We start from the raw sequence: 26,392 nt of genomic DNA on the forward strand, positions 1-26,392 counted from the left end.
GGTTGCTGCGCTTGACTGATTGGGTTTACCTTATTTCTGTTTTGAGTTAAAGCCAACTCTCCTCATTCCTTTTCGTGGCTCTGAATAGGGCCTGTTCCATTATATCTCTTCATTTAAACGCCTGCATCGGAGATGCTAGAAAATCCTGCGCAGCTCATACCCCAAGGACTGGTTTTCGTTCACCTTTCCTCTCCTACTCCTAAGCTGCCCAAGACACTCCTTCGCCAAAGCTGTCTGGAAACGAGTCCAGCTAAGGTCAAGCCTTGCGTCGTGTACCAGGGGATCAGACGAGTGGATTCCAGTCCCAGTTTTGCTTTTTCAACTTTGCTGTGAGGCTTTTGGCAAGTTATTTAACCTGTCTGGGCTTCAGTTGCCTCACTGCTAAAATGGATACCATAATGTTTATTTGAAAGAGCAAAGGGATTGGTGCAAAAATCGCATTAACAGAAATATCTTCATTCCGGCCGGGCGTGGTGGCTCACGCCTGTAATCCGAGCACTTTGGGAGGCCAAGGAGAGCGGATCATTTGAGGTCGGGAGTTCGAGACCAGCCTGGCCAACATGGTGAAACCCCGTTTCTACTAAAAATACAAAAAATTAGCCGGGCATGGTGGCGGGCGCCTGTAATCCCAGCTACTCGGGAGGCTGAGGCAGGGGAATTGCTTGATCGTAAGGTGGAGGTTGCAGTGAGCCAAGATTGTGCCACTGCACTCCAGCCTGGGCGACAGAGTGAAACTCCCGTCTCAGAGAAACAAAACAAAACAAAACAAAAACCTCAAAATCCTTCATTCGTCTTGGGGAGAGGGCTGTGAGGACAGCAGATCTGAATGAGAGAAAAACTAGAGACGCCCCCACTGCCTTTTGCGCGGAACAAGCAATTATTGGGCACCTTCTTTTTAGTGAGGAAGCAGGGATGGAAAATGCGTCCTTGGGCCAGCGCGGGAGGAGAGGCTGGAAAACATATCGTTATTCAGGGAAGGACAGAAAGGGCTCTCAACGGATCTGTCACAAAGTGCCGTCAGGGCAGAATCAAGAGCAGAACAGCCAAGGGCCCAGGGATTCGAGGAAGCCTGGGCGGGGCGGAGCGGAGAGCCCGAAAGTTGAAGGTTTACTTGGCAGATGAGGGAGGGAAAGGGATTTCAGAAACAAGGATCCCGTGGGTGGGCTGTCCCGGTTGGCGCGCGGCAGAGCGCAGACCAGCACCCGGCGGTCTGGTCGGTGCAGGACAGACAGGAAGCGCTAAGACTCCAAGCTTTTGGAGCCAGCTCTTTCTCCGGTTCCGAAGGCCACCGGGCGCTGCGCGCGGGCCCGAGCGCGGCCAGACCGCGCATCAGACCCGGAGCGTAGGGCCCGAGGGCTGGCGGGCGGCTCCGGAGCTCGGCGCCCCAACCGGGAAGTGAACGCGGCAGCCCACCCGCCTGACGCCAGCGGAAGTGCGAGCCCGAGGCGAGCCTGCTCCGCCGCCGGGCGCCCGGGAGGGGGCGGGCGCGGGGCGGGGCTGGGGGCGGGCGAGGCGGGGCCGGCGGCGGGGCGGGGCTTGGCGGCGGTTGTTTTTACCCAGGCCTCGGCGCCTAGGCGCTCGGCCGAGGCTGCTCGGCGTGGAAGCGCGAGGCGCGAGGCAGCCAGGAGGGTACGTGCGGCGCGGGGAACCGGCGAGCGCGCTCTCGGTGTTGGCCGCCGCGATGTCCGCTCAGTGCTGTGCGGGCCAGGTGAGCAAGGCCGGGCGCCGCGCGGGGATGGTCGCATCGTAGAACCGGGCCGGGAGTCCAGGCGTCGAGGACCTGCCTTGGGTGCGTTCCCAGCTCCGCGGCCGAACGTAGGGCCCGGGTGGGTCGCTCCGGCTGTCCGCGGCGCTCAGAGGTCCGGGAAATTCTGCGCCCTGGGCGGGCGGGAAGGGGCAGGGGGAAGCCCGAGAGGCTATCCCAGGGTCTTCCCGCCCGGTCTCCGGGACTCCGCGTGGGGCGGGGCGTGCAGGGCTCGGGCGGAGGATCTCGACAGCTCCAGGGGCGTGTCGCCTCCTGCGTTGGGCACTGGTGGGCAGCGCCGAGCTCCCTTGCCCTCTCGACTCTGCCTGTCGGATGAACCCAGGAAAAAAAAGTCGGTTTGGGGAACGTCTCCTTTGCCATGCCCTGAATAAAACTCGGGTTAAACAGCCCAGACAGGTTGTGCTTGGCATCTGGAAGTCGAGCGTAGGCTCTTCTGTACCTTTGATAATGCCTCGAAGCCTGATTTCCAAACTGCCGGGCGCAGGTCTGAGCGAAGGGAAAACTCAGCCTTGCTTCCTGAGTTTCCCAACCGAACTCTGGCTCGGTACTAGCACGGCTACCTGGGTAGGGCGCGAGCCTTCCTGTCTCTTTGCAAATAAACTTTCTCAAACCTGTCTTTTAGCTCTCGCCTGTTTAAACGTATGATATCTGAAAATATTGTCCCCTACCAGTTACTGCATCAGTGTGGAATTAGTACGTCTTAGCCCTTTAATGCTGCATAATTAGAAACAACGAAATAGGTGGGTCTCCTGGATGTGGAGCTGCTTTTTCCCTGTACATGTGGATCATCAGCGTTTTGGTACAGAGTTTTAATGGAGTGTTTTCACGAACGAATCAGACTCCCGGGAGCATCCAGGTTCAGGGTGTTCTTGCTGACACTCAAGCCTTTCCACAATCGAGGCCAGCTGTAAGTGAGGCAGGGGTTAAGCTGTGGGTTTCTATAACCGACGATTATACTGGCAGATAATCTGTCCTGTTTGGAATGGCCACGTGGAGCTCTCTTGGTTTTTGAGCTCTAATACTGTACTTGGCATGCATTAAAGCTGGCCTTTCCAGAGTTGAGGAAATTGAGGTTTTTGACGACTGAGGTAAAATGATTTTTTTTACTCTGAGTCAGACAGAGAGAGAGAGAGAGAATGAGAATGGTCACCACCTTACCGGGGATTTGAGAACAAGGTGGACCAGCAAAGGCTGTTTTCAGAAAGCTCTGCAAATCTTTCATTCTCGTTTTGAAATACTTTCTCTTCAATATGATGCAACACTTTTTATTACGCAGTAATTCTATTATAGATCTTTAGGGGCATCTGTCCTGGTCCCTTGAAATCCCCTTGAGGCTCTGTCATTCCCAAGTACCTAATTTAGGGCTCTGTAAATTATTACCTGTATTCAATGGGTTTTGTAAAAGAATTATTTTGATATTGATGTTTTGGCAGGTTTCTAAAGTCTCCCCTCGCAGGACTTTGGAAAGAACTAAATCAAAGTTAACCCCTGCTTTCCCAGGCCTGCTAGAGGCATCACTGTGGTGGGCCTCATTGCAGTGTGATGGTGATCACATTGTGATTTCCTGTGGGTTGGGCGGTATGTAGTTAAAAGAAAGCAAACAGGCTGTGTGGTGGCTCATGCCTGTAATCCCAGCACTTTGGGAGGCCTAGGTGGCTGGATCACCTGAGGTTGGGAGTTCTAGACCAGTGTGACAAACATGGAAAAACCCATCTCTACTAAATATAGAAAATTAGTTGGGCGTTGTGGTGGATGCTTGTAATCCCACTTAGGAAGCTGAGGTAGGAGAATTGCTTGAACGCGGGAGGTGGAGGTTGCAGTGAGCCGAGATTGTACCATTGCACTCCAGCCTGGGTGACAGAGCTAGACTCCGTCTCAAAAAAAAAAAAAAAAAAAGCAAACAACCTCGCAGCACTATCAGAAGTTACCAATTCTTTTGTTTGTTTGTTTGTTTGGGCACCTACCTTGTGCCAGGAACTGGGTAGATAGTCATAAGTCAGACAAACATCTCTGCTCTCAATGGTCTGTCTCAGCAAGGGAGATCATTCATAAACATGTAAACAATGAAACAATGAATATGGTACTCCTACTGTCAGGGGCTGTGTGGTAAGCAGCCTTGAGGAGGGTTGTGAGGGAGTCTGAGAAGATGCCTGTGGAGTTGAGACTGCTCAGGGAGGAGAGATAAGGGGAGTCTAGGGTGGCTGGTGACCTAGATGAGGTCAGAGAGAAGGGCAGGACCAGACTTGGCCAGAGCCTGTCAGCTGCCTTTGGACTTTGGATTTAATTCTGGTCACAGTGAGAGGCTGTGGAAGGATCTTGAGCAGGGGTGAGCTGTGGTTTGATGCAAGTTAAAAGATTCTTGGGGTATTGTGAAGACTGGACTGTAACAGGGGCTAGAGTGGAGGTGGGGAAAGCAGTTCCAGTTGGTCATGCAGTGGATAGTTGCCTCTTAGGGGCAGGCAGTGTTCTTGGCTTCAGCAGTGAACATAAGTCCTTCCCCAGTGGAGCTCAAATCCATTTGGGATTTGAGCAGTTGCTGTAGTCCCAGGAGGAGGGCGGGTGGTAGCTTCATTTAGGCTGTGGCTGTAGGAGTGAGTACCGTGGGACATCATTGGCTTCCAGGTACATTTCAGGGGTAGAACTGGATTTGAGCAAGAATTACAGGTGGGATGTGGGAATGAGACAGACCGTGGTTTCTGGCCTGAGCCACTGGGGTAGATGATGATCGCGCTGACTGAGGTGAAGTATGAGGCTGATAAGAAGAAGACATTTGGTGAGCAAAACCCAAGTTTCTTGGTTTTGTTACATTAGAGGTGCATATTATAAATTAAATGGAAATGGCAAGTCACCATTTAAGTCGGGAGAAGTTGAGGTTGGAGATGGACATTTTGAGGACTTTTAACTGAGGACCATCGTGAACAATAACCCATAAACCCATAAAAGAGCCTGGGATTTGGACTCGAGCCTGGGATTTGGACTCAGGCCTGGGTTTCGGACTCAGGCCTGGGTTTCAGTTGGGAAATTTGGATAATGAGGGCTGGTGTGACCGGCTGAGTTACTCTATTACCTCATTGTACCTCAACTGTTGAATGGGTGCTTCTTAAGGTTACTGTGAAAATGACATGTGATGATAAGTGTAAAGTCTATAATATAGATGCTGGGCGCGGTGGCTCAAGCCTGTAATCCCAGCACTTTGGGAGGCCGAGGCGGGTGGATCACGAGGTCAAGAGATCGAGACCATCCTGGTCAACATGGTGAAACCCATCTCTGCTAAAAAATACAAAAAATTAGCTGGGCATGCTGGCGCCCAGCTACTCAGGAGGCTGTAATCCCAGCTACTCAGGAGGCTGAGGCAGGAGAATTGCCTGAATCCCGGAGGCGGAGGTTGCGGTGAGCCCAGATCATGCCATTGCACTCCAGCCTGGGTAACAACACCGAAACTCCGTCTCAAAAAAAAAAAAAAAAAAAAAAAAAAAAAGTCTGTAATATAGGATTTGGCAGAGTATGAGGAACCCCCCAAATCTTAACTTACTGGTGGCCATTACCCATCTGCATCAGGATAATCTCCAGATCATCTTATTTTATTTTTGTATCTGCTCTGATATTCACTTAGATTTTGTTTAGGGTGTTGGCTAATGGACACTAAGAAGGCAGAGATTACAGGGGAGTGGTCACTCAACACTTTATGGGTTCAAAGTTCTGTGCTAGGCCCCTAGGGACGAGGTAATGAACACAGGGCTTCCTTGTTCTTTAACTTAAGGGCTAGTGGAGATGGGAGTGTGGGGGAAGTTAGCTACAGAAAATGACAGTGCAGGCTGGACGTGGTGGTTCACACCTGTAATCCCAGGACTTAGGGATGCTGAGGTGGGTGGATTGCTTCAGGCCAGGAGTTTGAGACCAGCCTGGGCAACATGGTGAAAGCCTGTCTCTAAACTAAAACAAAAATTAGCCAGGCGTTTTGGCACACGACCTGAAGTCCCAGCTACTTTGTGAGCCTGAGGCACCAGAATTGCTTGAACTCGGGACGTGCAGGTTGCAGTGAGCTGTTAGTGAGCCAGTGCGTTCCAGCCTGAGTAACAGAGCAAGACGCTGTCTTTAAAAAAAAAAAAGAAAGAAAATGACAGTGCACACTGTCAGAGCGGAAGTGAGGTGTGTGCTTGCAAAATCTAGACAACTTTTCCAAGGCAGTTTGATAATAGGGATTGGGAGGGCTTACTGCAGGCTAGTATAGGCATGAATGACAATAATAATAGCTGAAGTTTGTTTCAGTCCACAGCATGTGCTTTGTTTTTACATACATTATAATTCATTCATTCCTCACAAAACCCCTGCTTGGCCTCCTTTTACAGGTGAGTCAACTAAAGTATAGAGAAATAAATTAACTGATGTTACCAACTGACTGATGGCAGAGATAGGTCTTGTGTACGGGCCCACCTGACTTGAGTTGGGTGACTTTTGTACCAAACTGCTACTATCATTATTACAATATGAATAATAATTGCTCCAGATGGCTGTAATGCAGCTTGAATACGCTGCCATTAGGCTGTTTTGGTAGATATTGTTGGCTGCCAGTAGTTAGTGGTTGGGTGAGGTTTAACCTCTCCCTCAGGCCGGGCGCGGTGGCTCAAGCCTGTAATCCCAGCACTTTGGGAGGCCGAGGCGGGTGGATCACAAGGTCAAGAGATCGAGACCATCCTGGTCAACATGGTGAAACCCCGTCTCTACTAAAAATACAAAAAATTAGCTGGGCATGGTGGCGCGTGCCTATAATCCCAGCTACTCAGGAGGCTGAGACAGGAGAATTGCCTGAACCCAGGAGGCGGAGGTTGCGGTGAGCCGAGATCGCGCCATTGCACTCCAGCCTGGGTAACAAGAGCAAAACTCCAGCTCAAAAAAAAAAAAAAAAAAAAAAAAAAAAACCTCTCCCTCATGCCTAATTCAGGTCATAAAGACCCAAGTCAAAGACCAAATTCTGTCACACATACAGACAGTGGCAGGCATATAGAGCAGTCATACAGCCTGTTTTGAGACTTCCTGATGTTCTAGCTCTTTGCCCTTGTTGGTGCTCTGATAGGCTTCTTGCCTGAAAAGTTCACCGGAGGCAGATGTGCCAACAGTCTAACAGGCAAGACTTGGCTAACTTCTGATTGGTGGGCAGCCAAAACTACTGCACCAGATGGATCAAGCCCATGGTTGCCACTCTGAGTAAAGATTCTTTTTTTTTTCTTTTGAGATGGTGTCTCACTCTGTCAACCAGGCTGGAGTGCAATGGCGTGATCTTGGCTCACTGCAAGCTCCACCTCCTGGGTTCAAGTGATTCTCCTGTCTCAGCCTCCCGAGTAGCTGGGACTACAGGTGCCCCCCACCACACCTGGCTAATTTTTGTATTTTTAGTAGAGACGGGGTTTTGCTATGTTGGCCAGGCTGGTCACGAACTCGACCTCAGATGATCCATCTGCCTCGGCCTTCCAAAGTGATGGGATTACAGATGTGAGCCACCACACCTGGCCTATTCATTCTATCTTTTTTTTTTTTGAGACGCAGTTTTGGCTCTTGTTACCCAGGCTGGAGTGCAATGGCGCGATCTCGGCTCACCGCAACCTCCGCCTCCTGGGTTCAGGCAATTCTGCCTCAGCCTCCTGAGTAGCTGGGATTACAGGCACGTGCCACCATGCCCAGCTAAGTTTTTGTATTTTTAGTAGAGACGGGGTTTCACCATGTTGACCAGGATGGTCTCGATCTCTCGACCTCGTGATCCACCCGCCTCGGCCTCCCAAAGTGCTGGGATTACAGGCTTGAGCCACCGCACCCAGCCCTTCATTCTATCTTTACAGCCAGTTCATGCAAGGCAGGAATGCCCAGGCCCAGGCCCAGGCTCAGGCCCGGGTATTTTTCCAGCCAGATCCTATTTCTAGATCATCAAGATTTTCTGCATTAAAAACCCATTTATTTATTTATTTATTTAAAGATGGGATCTGGCTGTTTCCCAGGCTGCAGTACAATGGCTCAGTCATAGCTCACTGCAGCCTCGAACTCCTGGGCTCAAGCGATCTGGCTGCTTCCGCCTCCCAGGTAGCTGGACTACAGGTGCTCTCTACCATGCCTGTCCAGTTTAAAAAAATTTTTGTAGAGAGTGGGTCTGGCCTTGCTGCCCAGGCTGGTAAAACTCATTTCTAGTGTCTTTTATGTTAACTAACAAAGCCTTGAATGCCACCAGGGACTATCCATCCATTGTCAAAGATAAACAAAGCCTGACATTAGCTCAAGCAGTAAAAACAGTTTTATTCAATAACTGTTGACTGTAGGGGAAAGAGCTGAGCATTCGATTTCGTGCAGAGGTGACTGGGCCTTTTAAAGGGAAGTAAGGAGGGGAGTGAGCATGGCTCAAGTAGAGTCAGGAAAGTGAATAGTTACAAAGGGTTGGTCTGTGTAAATGTGATTAGGCCAGCTGTGTCTGCCTGCTATTTGGCCTTTGATTAAATGTTTGCCAGAATAATTCTTGACCAGGACAACTGATGCCCCTAAATGCAGCTTAAAACACACACACACACACACACACACACACACACGCGCGCACACACGGACATACACACTCTCTTTCTTTCTCTTTCTCTCTCTCTCTCTCTCTTTCTGTCTCTATCTTTCTCTCTCCATGAAGACTTATTTAAAAAATAAATTACATACCACATGTGATAATGATGATTCCAGGCTGGGCACAGTGGCTCTCGCCTATAATCCCAGCACTTTGGGAGGCCGAGGTGGGCGGATCACCTGAGATCAGGAGTTTGAGAGCAGGCTGGCCAACATGGCAAAACCCCATCTCTATTTAAAATACAAAAATTAACTGGCATGATGGCACATGCCTGTAATCCCAGCTACTCTGGAGGCTGAGGCAGGAGAATTGCTTGAACCTGGTAAGCGGAGGTTGCAGTGAGCTGAAATTGCGACACTGTACTCCAGCTTGGGCAAGACATGGGGAAGCTGTAGCAAAAAAATAAAAGAAATAAATAAGGAGGCTGAGGCAGGTGGATCACCTGAGGTTGGGAGTTCAAGACCAGCCTGACCAACATGGAGAAACCCCATCTCTACTAAAAATGCAAAATTAGCTGAGTGTGGTGGCACATGCCTGTAATCCCAGCTACTTAGGAGGGTGAGGCAGGAGAATCGCTTGAACACGGGAGGTGAAGGTTGCGGTGAGCCAAGATCTCGCCATTGCACTCCAGCCTGGGTATCAAGAGGGAAACTCCATCTCAAAAAAAAAAAAAAAAAAAAAAAAAAAGATGATTCCCCCAAAATGTTCTTTCTTCTTCACTGTAAAATCCAAATCTCTGATTTAAGGTCCCAGCTCAGTGTTTCCTCAGTAATGCGTTTTCTCTTGTTTTAGAGTACTCACAGAATTAGTGCTTAGTAGACTCCATCGCATCACTTAGTACTTGTGTCATTTGATGCACTGGAATTAAATCCTGGCTACTGCAAGGATGTTTCCTCTCTTCTCATAGGCAGAGCACTTACTGTGACCTAGCTGAACCCCCTGTTGAGCTCTTTTGGTTACAGAACTCTTGTTCTCTGTTGCTGTTTGTTTATAGTGATCGGAGATGTTAGGTCCTCATTATATTACGTGGTGCTTTCACCCCTGGAAGGGATTCAGTTACAAAAATTCATTCTTTCCATGATGATACTTTTTTGAACAATGTGGAGAGTATTTGTGTAACAGAAGGAAATCATACATATTATTATCCAGAGAGAACCACATTTTGATGGTTTATATTCAGTTACTTATATTAAATATTATTTTGTTTTATATATTTTTTTGAGATGGAGTTTTAACTCTTGTCGTCCAGGCTGGAGTGCAATGGCGCAATCTTGGCTCACTGCAACCTCTGCCTTCCTGGTTCAATCAGTTCTCCTGCCTCATACTCCTGAGTAGCTAGGATTATGGGCACCTGCCACCACGCCCAGCTAATTTTGTGTTCTTAGTAAGAGATGGGGTTTCACCATGTTGACCAGCCTGGTCTTGAACTACTGAACTCAGGTGATCTGCTTGCCTCAGCCTCCAAAAATGCTGGGTTTACAGGTGTGAGCCACCGCGCCTGGCCAGTATTTATTATTTTACTTTGCAAAGTTGGGATTATGTTGGAAGTGCTGTATTTGATCCTATTCTTTTTGCAGAATTATGGGGTGACCAAGAAATTTTTGTTAACATGCATCAGCCACTAATTTGTAGCTGTTAATGTTTACTGGGCTTACATTTGTATGTAGATCGTCTTCTACCTTCAAACTTGATGGTTTCTTTAGAGGTGTTAAAGTTGAATGTGTGAAAGTCACTTAATGAACTTAAGAGTTAAGAGATTTGTGTGTGTTTCTATTCCCAAAAGGCCAAAAGTAATGAAAAAATAATCCCTAATTTCATCTCTGTTAGGTGTCATCATTGATAATGTATTTCTGTTATTTTCAACATTTTTTTTTTTTGAGACGGAGTTTTGCTTTTGTTACCCAGGCTGGAGTGCAATGGCGCAATCTTGGCTCACCGCAACCTCCGCCTCCTGGGTTCAGGCAATTCTCCTGCCTCAGCCTTCTGAGTAGCTGGGATTACAGGCACGTGCCACCATGCCCAGCTAATTTTTTGTATTTTTAGTAGAGACGGGGTTTCACCATGTTGACCAGGATGGTCTCAACCTCTTGACCTCGTGATCCACCTGCCTCGGCCTCCCAAAGTGCTGGGATTACAGGCGTGAGCTTCCGAGCCCAGCATTTTTTTTTTTTTTTTTTTTTTTTTGAGATAGAGTCTTGCTCTGTTACCAGGCTGGAGTACAGTGGCACAATCTTGGCTCACTTCAACCTCCTGTGTTCCAGTGATTCTCCTGCCTCAGCCTCCCGAGTAGCTGGGACTACAGGTGCACACCACCATGCCCACCTAATTTTTGTATTTTTAGTAGAGATGGGTTTCACCGTGTTAGCCAGGGTGGTCTGGATCTCTTGATCTTGTGATCTGCCCACCTTGGCTTCCCAAAGTGCTGGGATTACAGGCGTGAGCTACTGTGTGCAGCCTCAACATTTTCTTTAACTTTGACCTTTTTTTTTTGCAGTTACTTTCACAGGTAACATCTCTCCAAATGGTGGTTGAGTCACTGTTTTCTTGCTGTATGATGGTGGCCGTCTTTGCTGCACTAACAATGAGTCCTGTGTTTCATATCGATAGCACTGGCACTTTTTTTTTTTTTTTTTTTTTTGAGACGGAGTTTTGCTCTTGTTACCCAGGCTGGAGTGCAATGGCGCCATCTCGGCTCACTGCAACCTCTGCCTCCTGGGTTCAGGCAATTCTCCTGCCTCAGCCTCCTGAGTAGCTGGGATTATAGGCACGCGCCACTATGCCCAGCCAATTTTTTTTGTATTTTAGTAGTGACGGGGTTTCGCCATGTTGACCAGGATGGTCTCGATCTCTTGACCTCGTGATCCACCCGCCTCGGCCTCCCAAAGTGCTGGGATTACAGGCTTGAGCCACCGCACCTGGCAGCACTGGCACTTTTATTTTTCTGTTCATCTTTATAAAGATGTAGGCAAATTGCAGTAAAATCCCTATAATTGTACTGTCAAGGTAATGGTTTGGTTAATGCTGACCAAATGTGGTAGTCTCCCTTTACTTGCAGTTTTTGCTTTCTGTGGTTTCAGTTACCTGAGGTCTATCGGGGTATGAAAATATTAAGTGGAAAATTACAGAAATAAACAATTCACAAGTTTAAAGTATGCCCTGTTCTGAATAGTGTGTTGAAACCTTGCTCCGTCCCACTGGGATGTGAATCACTTCTGGCTAGCGTATCCATGCTGTGTAGCTGTCCACCTGTGCTCCTCCCACCTTCGTCACTTGGGAGTCATCTCAGTTTCAGATCCACTGTCGCAGAATTGCAGTCCTTGTGTTCGAGTCATTCAGGTCACCCTTATTTGACTTAGTAGCCTCAAAGCGCAAGAGTAGTGATGCTGGTATAGTGTCATAAGTTTTGGTTTTATTATTTGTTATTGTTGTTAATCGCTTACTGTGCCTAATTTAGAAATTAAATTTATCATAACGCTAGGCAAGGTGGCTCATGCCTGTAATCCCAGCACTTGGAGAGGCTGAGGTGGGTGGATCACTTGAACCCAGGAGTTAGAGACCAGCCTGGGCAACATGGAGAAACCCTGTCTCTACAAAAGCACAAAAATTAGCCAGGGCATGGTGGTGTGTGTGCCTGTAGTCCCAGCTACTTGGGAGGCCGAGGTGGGAGGATCACTTGAGCCCAGGGAGGTTGAGGCTGTAGTGAGCCATGGTTGTGTCACTACACTCCAGCCTGGGTGACAGACTAAGACCCTGTCTCAAAAACAACAAAACTTTATCATAGGTATGTATATACAAGAAGAAACACAGTATATATGGGATTGGGTACTATCCACAGTTTCAGGCATCCACTGGGGGTCTTGGAACACATCCTCCTCGGGTGAGGAGGGACTACTCTATATAGCTTACTGGTGAGCTGATACAGGAAGGGTGGCTTAGGGGTGTCTTTGTGTAGCGTAGCTAAGTTCAGGTTGTCAGATAATCCTCAGTCACTTGCCTTGAACAGTATGGAGTGTGAGGGTTGCATTCTTAGTTGGAGAATTCGCTTGAAGGTTGCTCATTCAAATGTGTTTTCTTGGGCAGCTCTGTAGCTGACCTGGCGAGCTGACAGATAGCTTTGGGCTGCAGCAAGTCTGACTTTGTAGGCACGGCTGAGGAGAGGTGGGTCTGTAGGCTTGGAAGTCAGCCTGTGACTCATCTCTCTGTGCTAATTAAATAAAAGGTAACAACACCCCCTTCCCCATTGCTTGCTTCCCTCCCCATTTTCTGTATAAATAGGGGCTCTAGATTTCCCACAGATACTGAGTATCTGGGCGTGACTGTGAAAGAAGGAAGCTTTACTTTCCAGTTTTCCAGGTGGCTTTTTTTTTTTTTTGAGATGGAGTCTTGCTATGTCACCCAGGCTAGAGTGCAGTGGCACTGTCTTGGCTCACTGCAACCTCTGCCTCCTGGGTTCAAGCGATTCTCATGCCTCAGCCTCCTGAGTAGCTGGGATTACAGGCATCTACCACTGTGCCTGGCTAATTTTTTTTTTTTTTAATATCTTTAAAAACTTTTTTTTTGGTAGAGACGGAGTTTCACCATGTTGGCCAGGCTGGTCTTGAACTCCTGACCTCAAGTGAGCTGCCACCTCGGCCTCCCAAGTGCTGGGATTACAGGCGTGAGCCACCATGCCAGCCTCTAGGTGTTTTAATGTAATCACCAGTTAGCGCCTCAGAAAGGGCACCACAGTAATTATGGCATTGTCTGCTATTATTTCAGAGAAGTCTGTGGCCAGATCATCTGTGATAACTTGATGTTAAAAAGGAGGTCCTCATTTAAGCTGATATATCTATAGAACTAGCCATTGGATGTAATTCTTTGACCAAGCTGTTTTTAGTATTTTAAGTGGCCATACCTGCCTAATTATAAAGACCCAGTGTATTTTACGTATTGCTGTTTTCACCTGAATTCAGGGTTATGATTGGATCCTGAGAACAGTATCAATCAAGTTACCAATCTAAACTGCTGTGATTGTTCCCAAATGGTAGGCGTCCCAAGTAGCCCACTGTAAACCTTTGCAGCCCTACCTGAAATGTATTTTAAAGCATTTTCAGTGGGAATATCCCCATATTATTCTAGTTTATATGTTAATGATGTTTCAAAAGATTTTAGAACTTAATCTGAGAGTTGGTGTAGGGCAGTAGGAAATTCAGATAGTGAGTTGGTGTGATTACACAGAACATCTGTTTGAATTTTAAAGGGAGGCAGGATTTTACTTTTGGCTTTTCTTCCGTAGTTTGCCTTGTGAGATTAAAATTGCTGATGTTTAAGGAAAGCAGCTGTTGTGGAAAAACTTAGTGGGTTTTTATCAGAGGAAATTTTGAAACAATTTGTGGGTTTTTGAAGTAAGGTTACAATATATAGTGATTAGACAGCATTTTTACTCCCTCATGAAAACTGTCTAGTCAAAACAAAAGTAGGAAAAACACAGACATAACCCCTTAAATCTTATTTATGAAAAGATAACTAGAGGAGATGGAAAATTAGACTTCCGTTTAAGTATCATTTTTATAAACTGGCTAAGTGCATTTTGAAACAAAATTCATGAGGTCTTTGTGGAATGCCTTTTCCACTTTTTTGTGCTCACATTATTTGTCAGTAATTTAATGGAGGGCTGATCTCCTAATGCTTTGATCATTGGCGATTGTGGTTCACCCAAACTAGGGAGGAATTCAGTCTTTTGTTCTTGATTCCATGCCCATTGATCTCTTCCTTTGCCATTCTCAGAAACAGTGACAGTATTTTGTTTCCATAGTAATGAAACTGTTTGCTATAGTAGGATTCTATAGTGGTAATTTTTCTTTAGCTTTGCTAGTCTTATCCCTGAAGACTCTAGGACTTTGTTGACTTATTTCATCAGCTGTTATTCTTCGTTTTGTTTTTGTTTTTGCTTCTGAGATGGAGTCTCTGCTTTGTCGCCCAGGCTGGAGTACAGTGGCACTATCTCAGTTCACTGCAATCTCTGTCTCCCAGGTTCAAGCAGTTTTCCTGCCTCAGCCTCCAAGTAGCTGGGATTACAGGCGGCTAATTTTTGTATCTTTTTTTTTTTTTTTTGAGACGGAGTTTTGCTCTTGTTACCCAGGCTGGAGTGCAATGGCGCGACCTCGGCTCACCGCAACCTCCGCCTCCTTGGCTCAGGCAATTCTCCTGCCTCAGCCTCCTAAGTAGCTGGGATTACAGGCATACAGGCGCGCGCCACCACGCCCAGCTAGTTTTTTGTATTTTTAGTAGAGACGGGGTTTCACCATGTTGACCAGGATGGTCTTGATCTCTCGACCTCGTGATCCACCCGCCTTGGCCTCCCAAAGTGCTGGGATTACAGGCTTGAGCCACCGTGCCCGGCCTAATTTTTGTATCTTTAATAGAGATGGAGTTTCACCTTGTTGGCCAGGCTGGCCTTGAACTGCTGACATTGTGATCCACCTGCCACAGCCTCCCAGAGTGCTAGGATTGCAAGCGTGAGACACTGTGCCTGTTCTATTCTTTCTTTCCTTCTTTTTTAAAGAGCTGACAATCTATAAAGAAAAATGCCAGTTGATAAATATTCACTGGGGCCGGGTGTGGTGGCTCACACCTGCAATCCCAGCACTTTTTGGGGCTGAGGCAGGCATATCACCTGAAATTAGGAGTTTGAGACCAGCATGCCCAACATGGCGAAGCCCCATCTCTACTAAAAATACAAAAATCAGCTGGGCATGGTGGTGCGTGCCTCTAATTCCAGCTACTAGGGAGGCTAAGGCACAAGAATCGCTTGAACCTGGGAGGCGGAGGTTGCAGTGAGCTGAGATCATGCCATTGCACTACAGCCTGGGCAACAGAGTGAGACTCTTGTCTCAAAAAAAAAAAAAAAAAAAAAAGAAACAGAAAAAGAAAAAAAGAAAAATATTTACTGGGTACCTAGAATAATAAAGTTCAGAGGCTGTAGCTAGGCCTGCTTGTGCTTGGGAGTGGCTTGTGAATAGATGCTGCATGTCCTAGGAGACTGTGCCTGGGGCAGAGCTTCTTTACACACTGGATTGAGGGTGTGTTTGCCTCAGCTTTGCACCTTTTATCTTTTGGGAAAGGAGACGAAGCTGGGGGTCCCTTGGCAGGGACATTTGCCCCCAGAAGTAGATGAGCCCACCCAGGGGAGCATGTGGAGAGTGGGTCCTCCTTGCCGAATAGCTCTAGAGGTCCATGCCATCCTGCAGTTGCACACACACTGTTGTGTGTGTCCTGAACGCTTTTCCAGGAAGAGCGTCCCCACCATTTCTCAGCTTCTCGAGGAAATCTTCTGGCCTCAGGAAAAAGCAGCTGTAGTATGAGAAGGAAAGCCCAGACTTGGAACCCTGAGAAACATCTCCAATTTAAAAAGCAGACATTCCCTGTAGCCAACAGGGAAAGAAAGAAAATTAAGTGAAGGTAGAGCCTGCCTGGAGGGTGGGGACAGGTATGGAACTACGGCCTGGTCAGATAACTAGTCAAGTTGTTGTAACCAAATCACCACTGAGGCAAAGACTAGGCCAAATGACAGGATCTTTATTGCAGGAGGCCGAGGAGGACCCTTGTCTCTCTAACCTCTGGCCCCGAAAGGAGGGTGTCAAGACCTTTTATGCCCGTAAACCACCTCCTGGGCGGGGGCGGGGGCGAGGGGCTTTGGACCTTCCAAGGGCCGGGGGACTTTGGACATTCTGTAAACCACCTCCTGGGTGGGGGTGAGGGGCTTCGGACATTCCGAGGGCCAGGGGACTTTGGACATTCCAGTTGTTACTTAAGTGGTTCACAGAAGGCAAGATAAGCGTTAGTTTACACATTGTCTGGGTAGGGTGGAAATTACAGACCTTAGTTACTTACTACAAGTCTTAAAATGGCACAGGGGCCAAAATGGCGTTGGTTTGGACTGCTTGCCTGTCACATTAGGGTTACAGAGAGCAGTTTCAACGGAAAGCCGAGGTATGGTCGAGGTATGCGGTTTATGGGGCAATTACCATGTCACAAAGCGAGAGGGGAAGATTGAAGATTAGTGCCTGTGGATTTTTGAGAGTGCCAGCTTATCTGGAGGCTGAGGTGGGAGGATCTCTTGAGCCCAGGAGGTCGAGGCTGCAGTGAGCTGTGATGGTGCTACTATACTCTAGCCTGGGTGGCAGAGCAAGACAATGTTTCTTTTTTTTTTTTTGAGATAGAGTCTTGCTCTGTCGCCCGCCTTGGCCTGCCAAAGTGTAGACGTGAGCCACCACGCCTGGCTGAGACCATATTTCAAAAAAAGAGTAAGGCTGGGTGTGGTGGATCACTTGAGGTCAGGAGTTTGAGACCAGCCTGGCCAACATGGCAAAACCCCGTTTCTACTAAAAATACAAAAATTAGCCCAGTGTGGTGGCAGATGCCTGTAGTCCCAGCTACTTAGGAGGCTGAGGCAGGAGAATTGCTTGAACCTGGGAGCCGGAGGTTTCAGTGAGCCAAGATTATGCCTTTGCACTGTAGCCTGGGTGACAGAGCAAGACTCCATCTCAAAAAAAAAAAAGAAGTGCTGGGCGGGGGGTTGGGGGGGTGCGGCGGGCAGGTGTGGTGGCTCACGCCTGTAATCCAAGCACTTTGGAGGCCAAGGTGAGCGGATCACCTGAGGTCAGGAGTTCAAGACCAGCCTGACCAACATGGTGATACCTCGTCTTAAAAAAAAGAAAAAAGGGCCGGGCGCGGTGGCTCAAGCCTGTAATCCCAGCACTTTGGGAGGCCGAAGCAGGTGGATCACGAGGTCAAGAGATCGAGACCATCCCGGTCAACATAGTGAAACCCCATCCCTACTAAAAATACAAAAAATTAGCTGGGCATGGTGGTGTGTGCCTGTAATCCCAGCTACTCAGGAGGCTGAGGCAGGAGAATTGCCTGAACCCAGGAGGCGGAGGTTGCGGTGAGCCGAGATCGCGCCATTGCACTCCCGCCTGGGTAACAAGAGCGAAACTCTGTCTCAAAAAAAAAAAAAAAAAAAAAGAAAAAGAAAAAAACGGTGCTTGGGGGTTTTGGAGGTTTTTGCAGCCTCAGTTTCTAGGCAACAGAAGGTAGAGAAATGCTGGGGAGCTGAGAACTAAAGCCAGGGAAGGGAGGTTATTATCTTTTAAGATAAAAGGAGGAGCAGATTAAGAGCCTGAAGAGTTTTGGACTGGCCCTTAAAGGATGGAAGGAAAACAGCTTCCTGCCCCCAAATTGCAGGATGTTGAAGTTTAATTATTTTTTTTTAAGTTCTCCTGCCAAAATTGAGTCCAAGGGTAGCTCTCCATCCTCTTTTTTCTTCAAAGAAATCCCCTGCTTTCTGTGCCCTCTGCCACCTCCTACTTTTTCTAAGTTTGTGAACTCTCATTAACTGGGATTCAACTCTTTGAAAAATTCTGGAGAGGCAAGTCTAGTTCTGGAGAGATCCAGGTTTTGCTGCTTGCTTGACTTTTCTTCTCTTTCTCTCTCTCTCTTTTTTAAGAGACGGGCTCTCACTGCGTTGCCAGGTGTGAGCCACCATGCCCAGCCTTGCTTGATTTTTGAGGCAGGTCATGGAACCACAGAAACTCTTGAAAGATACCTTAAAAGGCATTCATTTGTAATGACCCATCTGAAGCTTAGATGTCCTTTTTAATGCCCCTCTTCTGTGTGCATCTGTGTTTGAATCTCACCAGTGTTGGGGAACTCACTACTGTTCCTAGTTCTTAAATTTTCTTGTCAACTGGGGGAAATTCCTGTCTTGTCTCCCTACTGTTGTTAAAGAGATAAACTCCCTTTAACAGTATTAGTGATTGTAGAAGGAATAGAAATCAGATGTTATATGTAAGAGTCTTTTAAAGTGGTGATGCAGTATTTCAGGGTTCAGTTTAAGATACCAAGTGAAGATACCAAGATCACTCTAGGTGTTTTGAACAGAAGAGGATTTACTGTAGGGAATTAGGTGTGTTTAAAAAGTGACTGTAGGGCCGGACGTGGTGGCTCACGCCTGTAATCCCAGCACTTTAGGAGGCCGAGGAGGGTGGATCACGAGGTCAAGAGATTGAGACTATCTTGGCCAACATGGTGAAACCCTGTCTCTACTAAAAATGCAAAAAATTAGCCGGACGTGGTGGCACATGCCTGTAATCCCAGCTACTTGGGAGGCTGAGACAGGAGAATTGCCTGAACCCAGGAGGCGGAGGTTTCGGTGAGCCTAGAATGCGCCATTGCACTCCAGCCTGGGCAACAAGAGCAAAACTCCGTTTCAAAAAAAAAAAAAAAAAAAGTGATTGTAGAACTAAAGGAGCAAGCAGCAAGGGGCCACTCCCTGGGACACTTGAATTTAAGAATGTTACCGGCCAGGCGCAGTGGCTCAAGCCTGTAATCCCAGCACTTTGGGAGGCGGAGGCGGGTGGATCACAAGGTCAAGAGATCGAGACCATCCCGGTCAACATAGTGAAACCCCGTCTCTACTAAAAATACAAAAAATTAGCTGGGCATGGTGGCACGTGCCTGTAATCCCAACTACTCAGGAGGCTGAGGCAGGAGAATTGCCTGAACCCAGGAGGCGGAGGTTGCGGTGAGCCGAGATCGCGCCATTGCACTCCAGCCTGGGTAACAAGAGTGAAACTCCGTCTCAAAAAAAAAAAAAAAAAAAAAAAAATGATGTTACCTAAGGACTAGGGGTTCCGTCCAGGTTCTGCTGCTCAGCACACAAAAAGCCAATGACTGAGATGGACGAGTATTGCAAGGAAGAAGGCTTTAATCTGGTGCTACGGCCAGGGAGATAGGAGTTCAAATCCATCTCCCTGACCTACTAAAACTAGAAGTTTGCATAGCAGGGAAGAAATACAACAATGCATAAGAAAACAAGAACCTGGGAGGGGCAAGGAAGCAATCAATGATGAATGAGGTGTCAGGCATCTGATATGGTGATCTGGTGAGTTTCAGTTCTTTGAGACTCTTTGAGAGGCCTGAAAGTCCTATTCTGAGGAAGGAACTCAGATAAAACAAATACAGATTTCAAGCTTTAAGACTATAAGGATCATTTTCAAGCTTTAAGACCAGAAGGGTCAGATATGTTTATCAAAAAGATCAGTCTAGGCTGGGTGTAGTGGCTCACATCTGTAATGACAGCACTTTAGGAGGCTGAGGTGGATGGATCACCTGAGGTTAGGAGTTCAAGCCCAGCCTGGCCAACATGATGAAACCCCGTCTCTACTAAAAATAGAAAAATTAAGCCAGGAGTGGTGGCAGGCACGTATAATCCCAGCTACTTGGGAGGCTGAGGCAGGAGAATGGCTTGAACGTAGGAGGCAGAGGTTGCATTGAGCCGAGATCGTGCCACTGCACTCTAGCCTGGGCAACATGAGTGAAACTGTCTCCAAAAAAAAAAAAAAAAAAGATTAGTCTATGGGGCTATTGAGTTGGTTTCAAGTAGAAGCTGCTGCCACCACTGTAACTCTGCCCTGACACCTATCAGTTAGTGGCTTCACACAGGAGCCTAGTGGCTGCTACTGTCTGTCCTTTCCCAGGACCTTGCCTGGCTGCAGACACCACAACAGGAGGGTGGCTTCCACCTTGTTTTCACCTAACAAATACTGTGAGAGTTGCTAATTATCAGGATCCTAACAGCAAGGGAGTCTGAGAAGCATGGTTTAATTTTCTTCATTCTTCAATACTGGAAGACATGCAGAAGAATGTGGGAATGGAGGCAGAGTGAGACAATTGACTATGTATCAAGCACAAGCCATGAGAATTAGCGGATAAACTCTACCCACCATTGGCACTGTACTTCCTGCTCATGATGGTTTGACCAGAGGGAAATGACAACTGCAGAAGCAAGGCCAGAAGTATTGAGAGGGTCGGATCTGGAAGTAGGAAGCTGGGGTGTATATAGTATAGACATTTCATTTATCAGCTGGACAAAGGGAGTGGCTCCTTATTGGGTTTCCTCTCCCTAGTTCTTTCACTGGCTGATTGTTTTTTCCATACTGCCAGCGAATTGATCGTTCTACTAAAGTATAGTTTTTTTTTTTTTTTTTTTTTTTTTTTTAAGAAAGGGGTTTAACCATGTTGGTCAGGCTGGTCTTGAACTCCCAACCTCAGGTGATCCGCCCGCCTTGGCCTCCAAAGTGCTTTAATTACAGGCGTGAGCCACCACGCCTGGCTAAACTGTTGTTCTTTTTTTTTTTTTTTTTTTTTTTTTTTGAGACGGAGTTTTGCTCTTGTTACCCAGGCTGGAGTGCAATGGCGCGATCTCGGCTCACCGCAACCTCCGCCTCCTGGGTTCAGGCAATTCTCCTGCCTCAGCCTCCTGAGTAGCTGGGATTACAGGCACGCGCCACCATGCCCAGCTAATTTTTTGTATTTTTAGTAGAGACGGGGTTTCACCTTGTTGACCAGGATGGTCTCGATCTCTCGACCTCGTGATCCACCCGCCTCGGCCTCCCAAAGTGCTGGGATTACAGGCTTGAGCCACCGCGCCCGGCCTAAACTGTTGTTCTAATTACAATCTCTCTGCTTGATTTTATAACCCTTATGGGGTTAATGTAATGGATTTTCTAAGTGCAGGTCCTTTGTAGGAATCTGTTAGGGTTTGTATCAAGAAAACCTATTCTAAATAACAATCTGCTTAATCATGTATGCAGTGATGTCTCCTCAGGCATTCCCAATGTTGATCATTTGTGTCCCTCTCTCTTCTTCCTTTCTTTTTTCTTGATCGATCTAGCTAGGAAGCATATCAATTTTATTAATCTTGTGGAAGACTAGGTTTTTTCCCATGATCGGTGTGCTATTTCATTGCTTTCTGCTCTTTATTATTTCCCTCTTTTTACTTTAATTTGTGCTTTGATTTTTTTTTTTTTTTTTTTTTTTAGGGAGAAGCTTAGATCATTATTCTAAATCTTTTTTTTTTTTTTTTGGAGATAGTGTCTTGCTCTATCGCCCAGTCTGGAGTGCAGTGGCATCATCTCTGCTCACTGCAGCGTCCGCCTCCCTAGTTTAAGCGATTCTCCTGCCATGGCCTCCCAAGGCATGCAACCACACCTAGCTAATTTTTTTTTTTTTTTTTTTAAGTAGAGACAGGGTTTCACCATGTTGCTCAGGCTGGTCTTGAACTCCTGACCCTGTGATCTGCCCTCCTTGGCCTCCCAAAGCGCTGGGATTACAGGTGTGAGCCATCAAAATATTTTCTTTCTTTTTTTTTTTTTTAGACAGAGTTTTGCTCTTGTTGCCCGGGCTGGAGTGCAATGGTGCAATCTTGGCTTCCTGCCACCTCTGCCTTCTGGGTTCAAGCAATTCTTCTGCCTCAGCTCCTCAGTAGCTGGGATACACGTGCCCACCACCATACCTGAGTAATTTTTTTGGTATTTTTAGTATATATGGGATTTTGCCATGTTGGCCAGGCAGGTCTTGAACTCCCAACCTCAAGTTATCTGTCTGCCTTGGCCTCCCAAAGTGCTGGGTTTACAGGAGTGGGCCACTGTGCCCGGCTCAAAATAATTTTCTAAATTTCCTTTGTTTTCTTCTTTGAGCTATGAGTTATTTAGAAATATGTTTTTAATTTCTAAGTATTTGTGGATTTTCCAGGAGTATTTTTGCTATTAATTTAGAATTTAATTTCATGGTGGCCAGAGGATGTATTCTATATATATTCGTCCCTTTTAAATTTATTTATTTATTTATTTATTTAAAAGATGGGGTTTCGGCCGGGCGCGGTGGCTCAAGCCTGTAATCCCAGCACTTTGGGAGGCCGAGGCGGGTGGATCACGAGGTCGAGAGATCGAGACCATCCTGGTCAACATGGTGAAATCCCGTCTCTACTAAAAATACAAAAAATTAGCTGGGCATGGTGGCTCGTGCCTGTAATCCCAGCTACTCAGGAGGCTGAGGCAGGAGAATTGCCTGAACCCAGGAGGCGGAGGTTGCGGTGAGCCGAGATCGCGCCATTGCACTCCAGCCTGGGTAACAAGAGCGAAACTCCGCCTCAAAAAAAAAAAAATAAATAAATAAAAGATGGGGTTTCACCATGTTGGTCAGGCTGGTCTTGAACTCCTGACCTCAGGTGATCTGCCCACCTCGGCCTCCCAGAGTGCTGGGATTACAGGCGTGAGCCACTATGCCTGGCCCTTAAATCTATTGTTTTATGGCCTAGAATATGATATATCTTGGTGAATGTTTCATGTTCCCTTGAAAAGATCATATATTTTACAATTTTCAAGTTGGTTGATAGTTTTACACAGATCTTCTCCATCTTCATAAAAACTTTTTTGGTCTAATTGTATTAGTTACTAGGAAAAATTTAATGTCCCAAATATGCTTGTGTTTTTGTTGCTTTTTCCCATTTGGTCAGTTTTTGTTTAATGTATTTTGAAGCTCTGTTAAATGTATCCACATGAGGATTATTCTCCTTAATGAACTGATCCTTGATCCTTTTCTTTTTCTTTTTTCTTTCTTTTTTTTTTTTTGGACAGAGTCTTGCTCTCCACCCAGGCTGGAGTGCAGTGGCGTGATCTTGGCTCACTGCAACCGCTGCCCACTGAGTTAAAGTGGTTCTCCTGCCTCAGCCTCTGGAGTAGCTGGAATTACAAGCATGTGCCATCACGCCCAGCTAATTTTTTTATTTTATGTATATTTTGAGACTGAGTCTTGCTCTGCCACTCAGGCTGGAGTGCAGTGGTGTGATCTTGGCTCACTGCAACCTCTGCCTCCCAGGTTCAAGTGATTCTCCTGCCTCAGCCTCCCAAGTAGCTGGGATTACAGATGTGCATCACCACACCCAACTAATTTTTGCATTTTTAGTAGAGATGGGGTTTCACCATATTGGCTACGCTGGTCTTGAACTCCTGACCTCAGGTGATCCACCTGCCTTGGCCTCCCAAGTTGTTGGGACTGCAGGCGTGAGCCATTGCACCTGGCCTAATTTTTGTATTTTTAGTAAAGATGGGGTTTCTCCATGTGGACCAGGCTGGTCTTGAACTCAAAGTGGTGGGATTACAGGTGTGAGCCACCATGCCTGGCCTATTTTTCTAACAGGGTCTTCTTTTTAGTATTTGGTATTTATTAATATAGCCATACAACCCTTTTGGCTTTCAACTAATCTGTCTTTATATTTAAAAATATGTTTTATTTATTTATTTATTCATTCATTCATTTATTTAATTTATTTATTTTGAGACGGAATCTCACTTCTGTTGCCCAGGTTGGAGTGCAGTGGCATGACCTTGGCTAACTGCAACCTCCGCCTCCTGGGTTTAAGCAGTTCTCTGCCTCATCCTCCCTAGTAGCTGGGATTGCAAACATGTGCCACCATGCCTGGCTAATTGTTTGTATTTTAGTACAGTCAGGGTTTCATTGTCTTCGCCAGGCTGATATTGAACTCCTGACTTCATGATCTGCCTGCCTCGGCCTCCCAAAGTGCTGGGATTACAGGCATGAGCCACTGTGGTTGGCCTAAAAGTATGTTTTTAATAAACCTGATAGAGAGAGGTCTTTCTTGGTTTTTAATCCAATCTGACAAACTTTGCTGTTTTATTTTGAGATGGGATCTTGCCCTGTTGCCCAGGCTGGAGTATAGTGGTACCATTATAGCTCACTGCACCTTCAACACCCTGGGCTCAAGTGATCCTCCTACCTTAGCTTCCCAAGTAGCTGAGACTACAGACATGCACCACCAGGCATGATTTTTTTTTTTTTTTTTTTGAGACAGAGTCTCGCTCTGTCACCCAGGCTGGAGTGCAATGATGTGCTCTTAGCTCACCACAACCTCTGCCTCCTGGGTTCAAGTGATTCTCCTGCCTCAGCCTTCCAAGTAGCTGGGATTACAGGTGTGCGCCACCATGCCCGGCTAATTTTTGTATTTCTAAATAGAGACGGGGTTTCACCATGTTGGCCAAGCTGGTCTTGAACCCCTGACCTCATGATCCTCCTGCCTTGGCCTCCCAAAGTGCTGGGATTACAGGTGTGACCCACCGTGCCTGGCTGAATTTTTTTTTTTTTTTTTTTTTTTTTTTTTTCATGGAGACACGGTCTCACTATGTTGCTCAGGCTGGTCTCAAACTCCTGTGCTCCAAGTGATCCTCCTGCCTTGGCCTCCCAAAGTACTGGGATTACATGTGTGAACCATTGTACCTGACCAATCTTTGCCTTTTAATTGGATGCTTAGATCATTTACATTTAATGTAATGACTCATATGTTTGAGTTTAAGGCTATAAATTATTGATCAGTTTCCATTTCATTTCCCCTTCTTTTCTTTTCTTTTTCCCAATTAATTATTTTTTAGAGATGTAGTCTTGCCCTAACACACAAGATGGAGTACAGAGGTGCAATCATAGTTCACTGCAGCCTTAAACTCCTGGGCTCAGGTGGTCCTCCTGCCTCAGCCTCCCAAGTAACTGGAACCTGGCTCACTTCCTCTTCTGTTCTTTGTTCTTATCTTTTTTTGAGGAGAGGGCTAATTGAATATTTTTCACTGTCATTATATGCCTTTTGATTTCTTTCTTTTTTTTTTTTTTTTTGAGATGGAGTTTCGCTCTTGTTACCCAGGCTGGAGTGCAATGGCACGATCTTGGCTCACCGCAACCTCCGCCTCCTGGGTTCAAGCAATTCTCCTGCCTCAGCCTCCTGAGTAGCTGGGATTACAGGCATGGGCCACCATGCCCAGCTAATTTTTGTATTTTTAGTAGAGATGGGGTTTCACCAAGTTGACCAGGATGGTCTTGATATCTTGACCTTGTGATCCACCCGCCTCGGCCTCCCAAAGTGCTGAGATTACAGGCTTGAACCACTGTGCCCGGCCCGCCTTTTGATTTCTTAAGATGTTTTAGGGATTACAGTATGTAGCACCTTGAAAAAGTGAGAAGCATTGAAATGTTATCATTAGTGATAGAAACCAATCACTAGATAGACAGATCAATTTATTAGATACTGATCGAATCTTGAAATGATGAATTAAGTAACATGACATGAAAACATTTTAAGAACAGTATTTTATGCTTTACAGAAATACACAGCTGAGCACAGTGGCTGATGCCTATAATCCCAGCACTTTTTGGGGACTGAGGTGGGTAGGTAACTTGAGCCCAGGAGTTCAAGACTAGCCTGAGCAACATAGTGAGACCTCGTCTCTATAAGAGGTTCTCTACAAAATATAAAAAAATTATTCATGCATGGTGGCATGCACCTGTATTCCCAGCTGCTCGGTGTGGGGGCTGAGGTGGGAGGATCACTTGAACCAGGCTGAGGAGGTCGAGACTGCAGTGAGCCATGATCCTGCCACTGCACTCCAGCCTGGACAGCAGAGGGAGACCTTTTTATATGATTTAACTAATCATATAAACATTTATTTTGTCATTTTCCTTTTGGACATTTAGTGTAATTTTTAAAAACGATTGCAAGTAATGCCTTGTAGTCTACACTAGAGCCCTGGAGATAGTTCTGCTGCAATACAACAGGACATATGCATTCTAAAAATTGCCACACTAGGCAGAACTGCACAGTGAAAACCACAGGTCTTATGGGGAAAATTCCGCTAAGGGCACAACATTCTAAAACTTTGTCAGTGACACATTTGTAAAAAGGAACTGAATACAAATGATATGATAGTTTTTTTTTTGAGATGGATTCTGTTGCCCAGGCTAGAGTGCAGTGGTGCTGTCTTGGCTCACTGCAACCTTTGCCTCCTGGGTTCAAGCGATTCTCCCGCCTCAGCTTTCTGAGTAGCTGGAATTACAGGCACTCACCACCTCATGTGGCTAATTTTTGTATTTTTAGTAGAGACAGGGTTTCACCATGTTGGTCAGGCTGGTTTTGAATTCCTGACCTCGTGATCTGCCCACCTTGGCCTCCCAAAGTGCTGGGATTATAGGCATGAGCTACCACACCCTGCCTTATAGTTTTATAAATGTTAATTGGTTAAGAAACACATAAGTACTATGGTAAATTTGGCATTATATTTGAAAAAGACTTGAAATTACCCTCTGGAAATAGGTGTGGAGAGTTAGGTTTTTGAGCAGTTGAGAAGCAGCGGGAGGGGGATTATCTGGAATTC

At 46.5% G+C, this 26,392-nt stretch overlaps 1 protein-coding gene across 1 annotated transcript in view; it reads left to right on the forward strand.

The window, feature by feature from the left end:
- Positions 1 to 1,542: 1,542 nt before the first annotated feature.
- The window catches only part of SERINC5 (serine incorporator 5), a 126,351-nt gene continuing 101,501 nt past the window's right edge, over positions 1,543 to 26,392 (forward strand). Inside the window, exon 1 of the mRNA XM_003920804.4 lies at positions 1,543 to 1,708. Coding sequence (XP_003920853.1) covers positions 1,682 to 1,708 — 27 coding nt within the window. The 5' untranslated portion in view covers positions 1,543 to 1,681. The remainder of the gene's footprint in view (positions 1,709 to 26,392) is intronic.

Source organism: Saimiri boliviensis, chromosome 1, assembly GCF_048565385.1.
Source record: "Saimiri boliviensis isolate mSaiBol1 chromosome 1, mSaiBol1.pri, whole genome shotgun sequence".
NCBI classification, from domain to species: Eukaryota; Metazoa; Chordata; class Mammalia; order Primates; family Cebidae; genus Saimiri; species Saimiri boliviensis.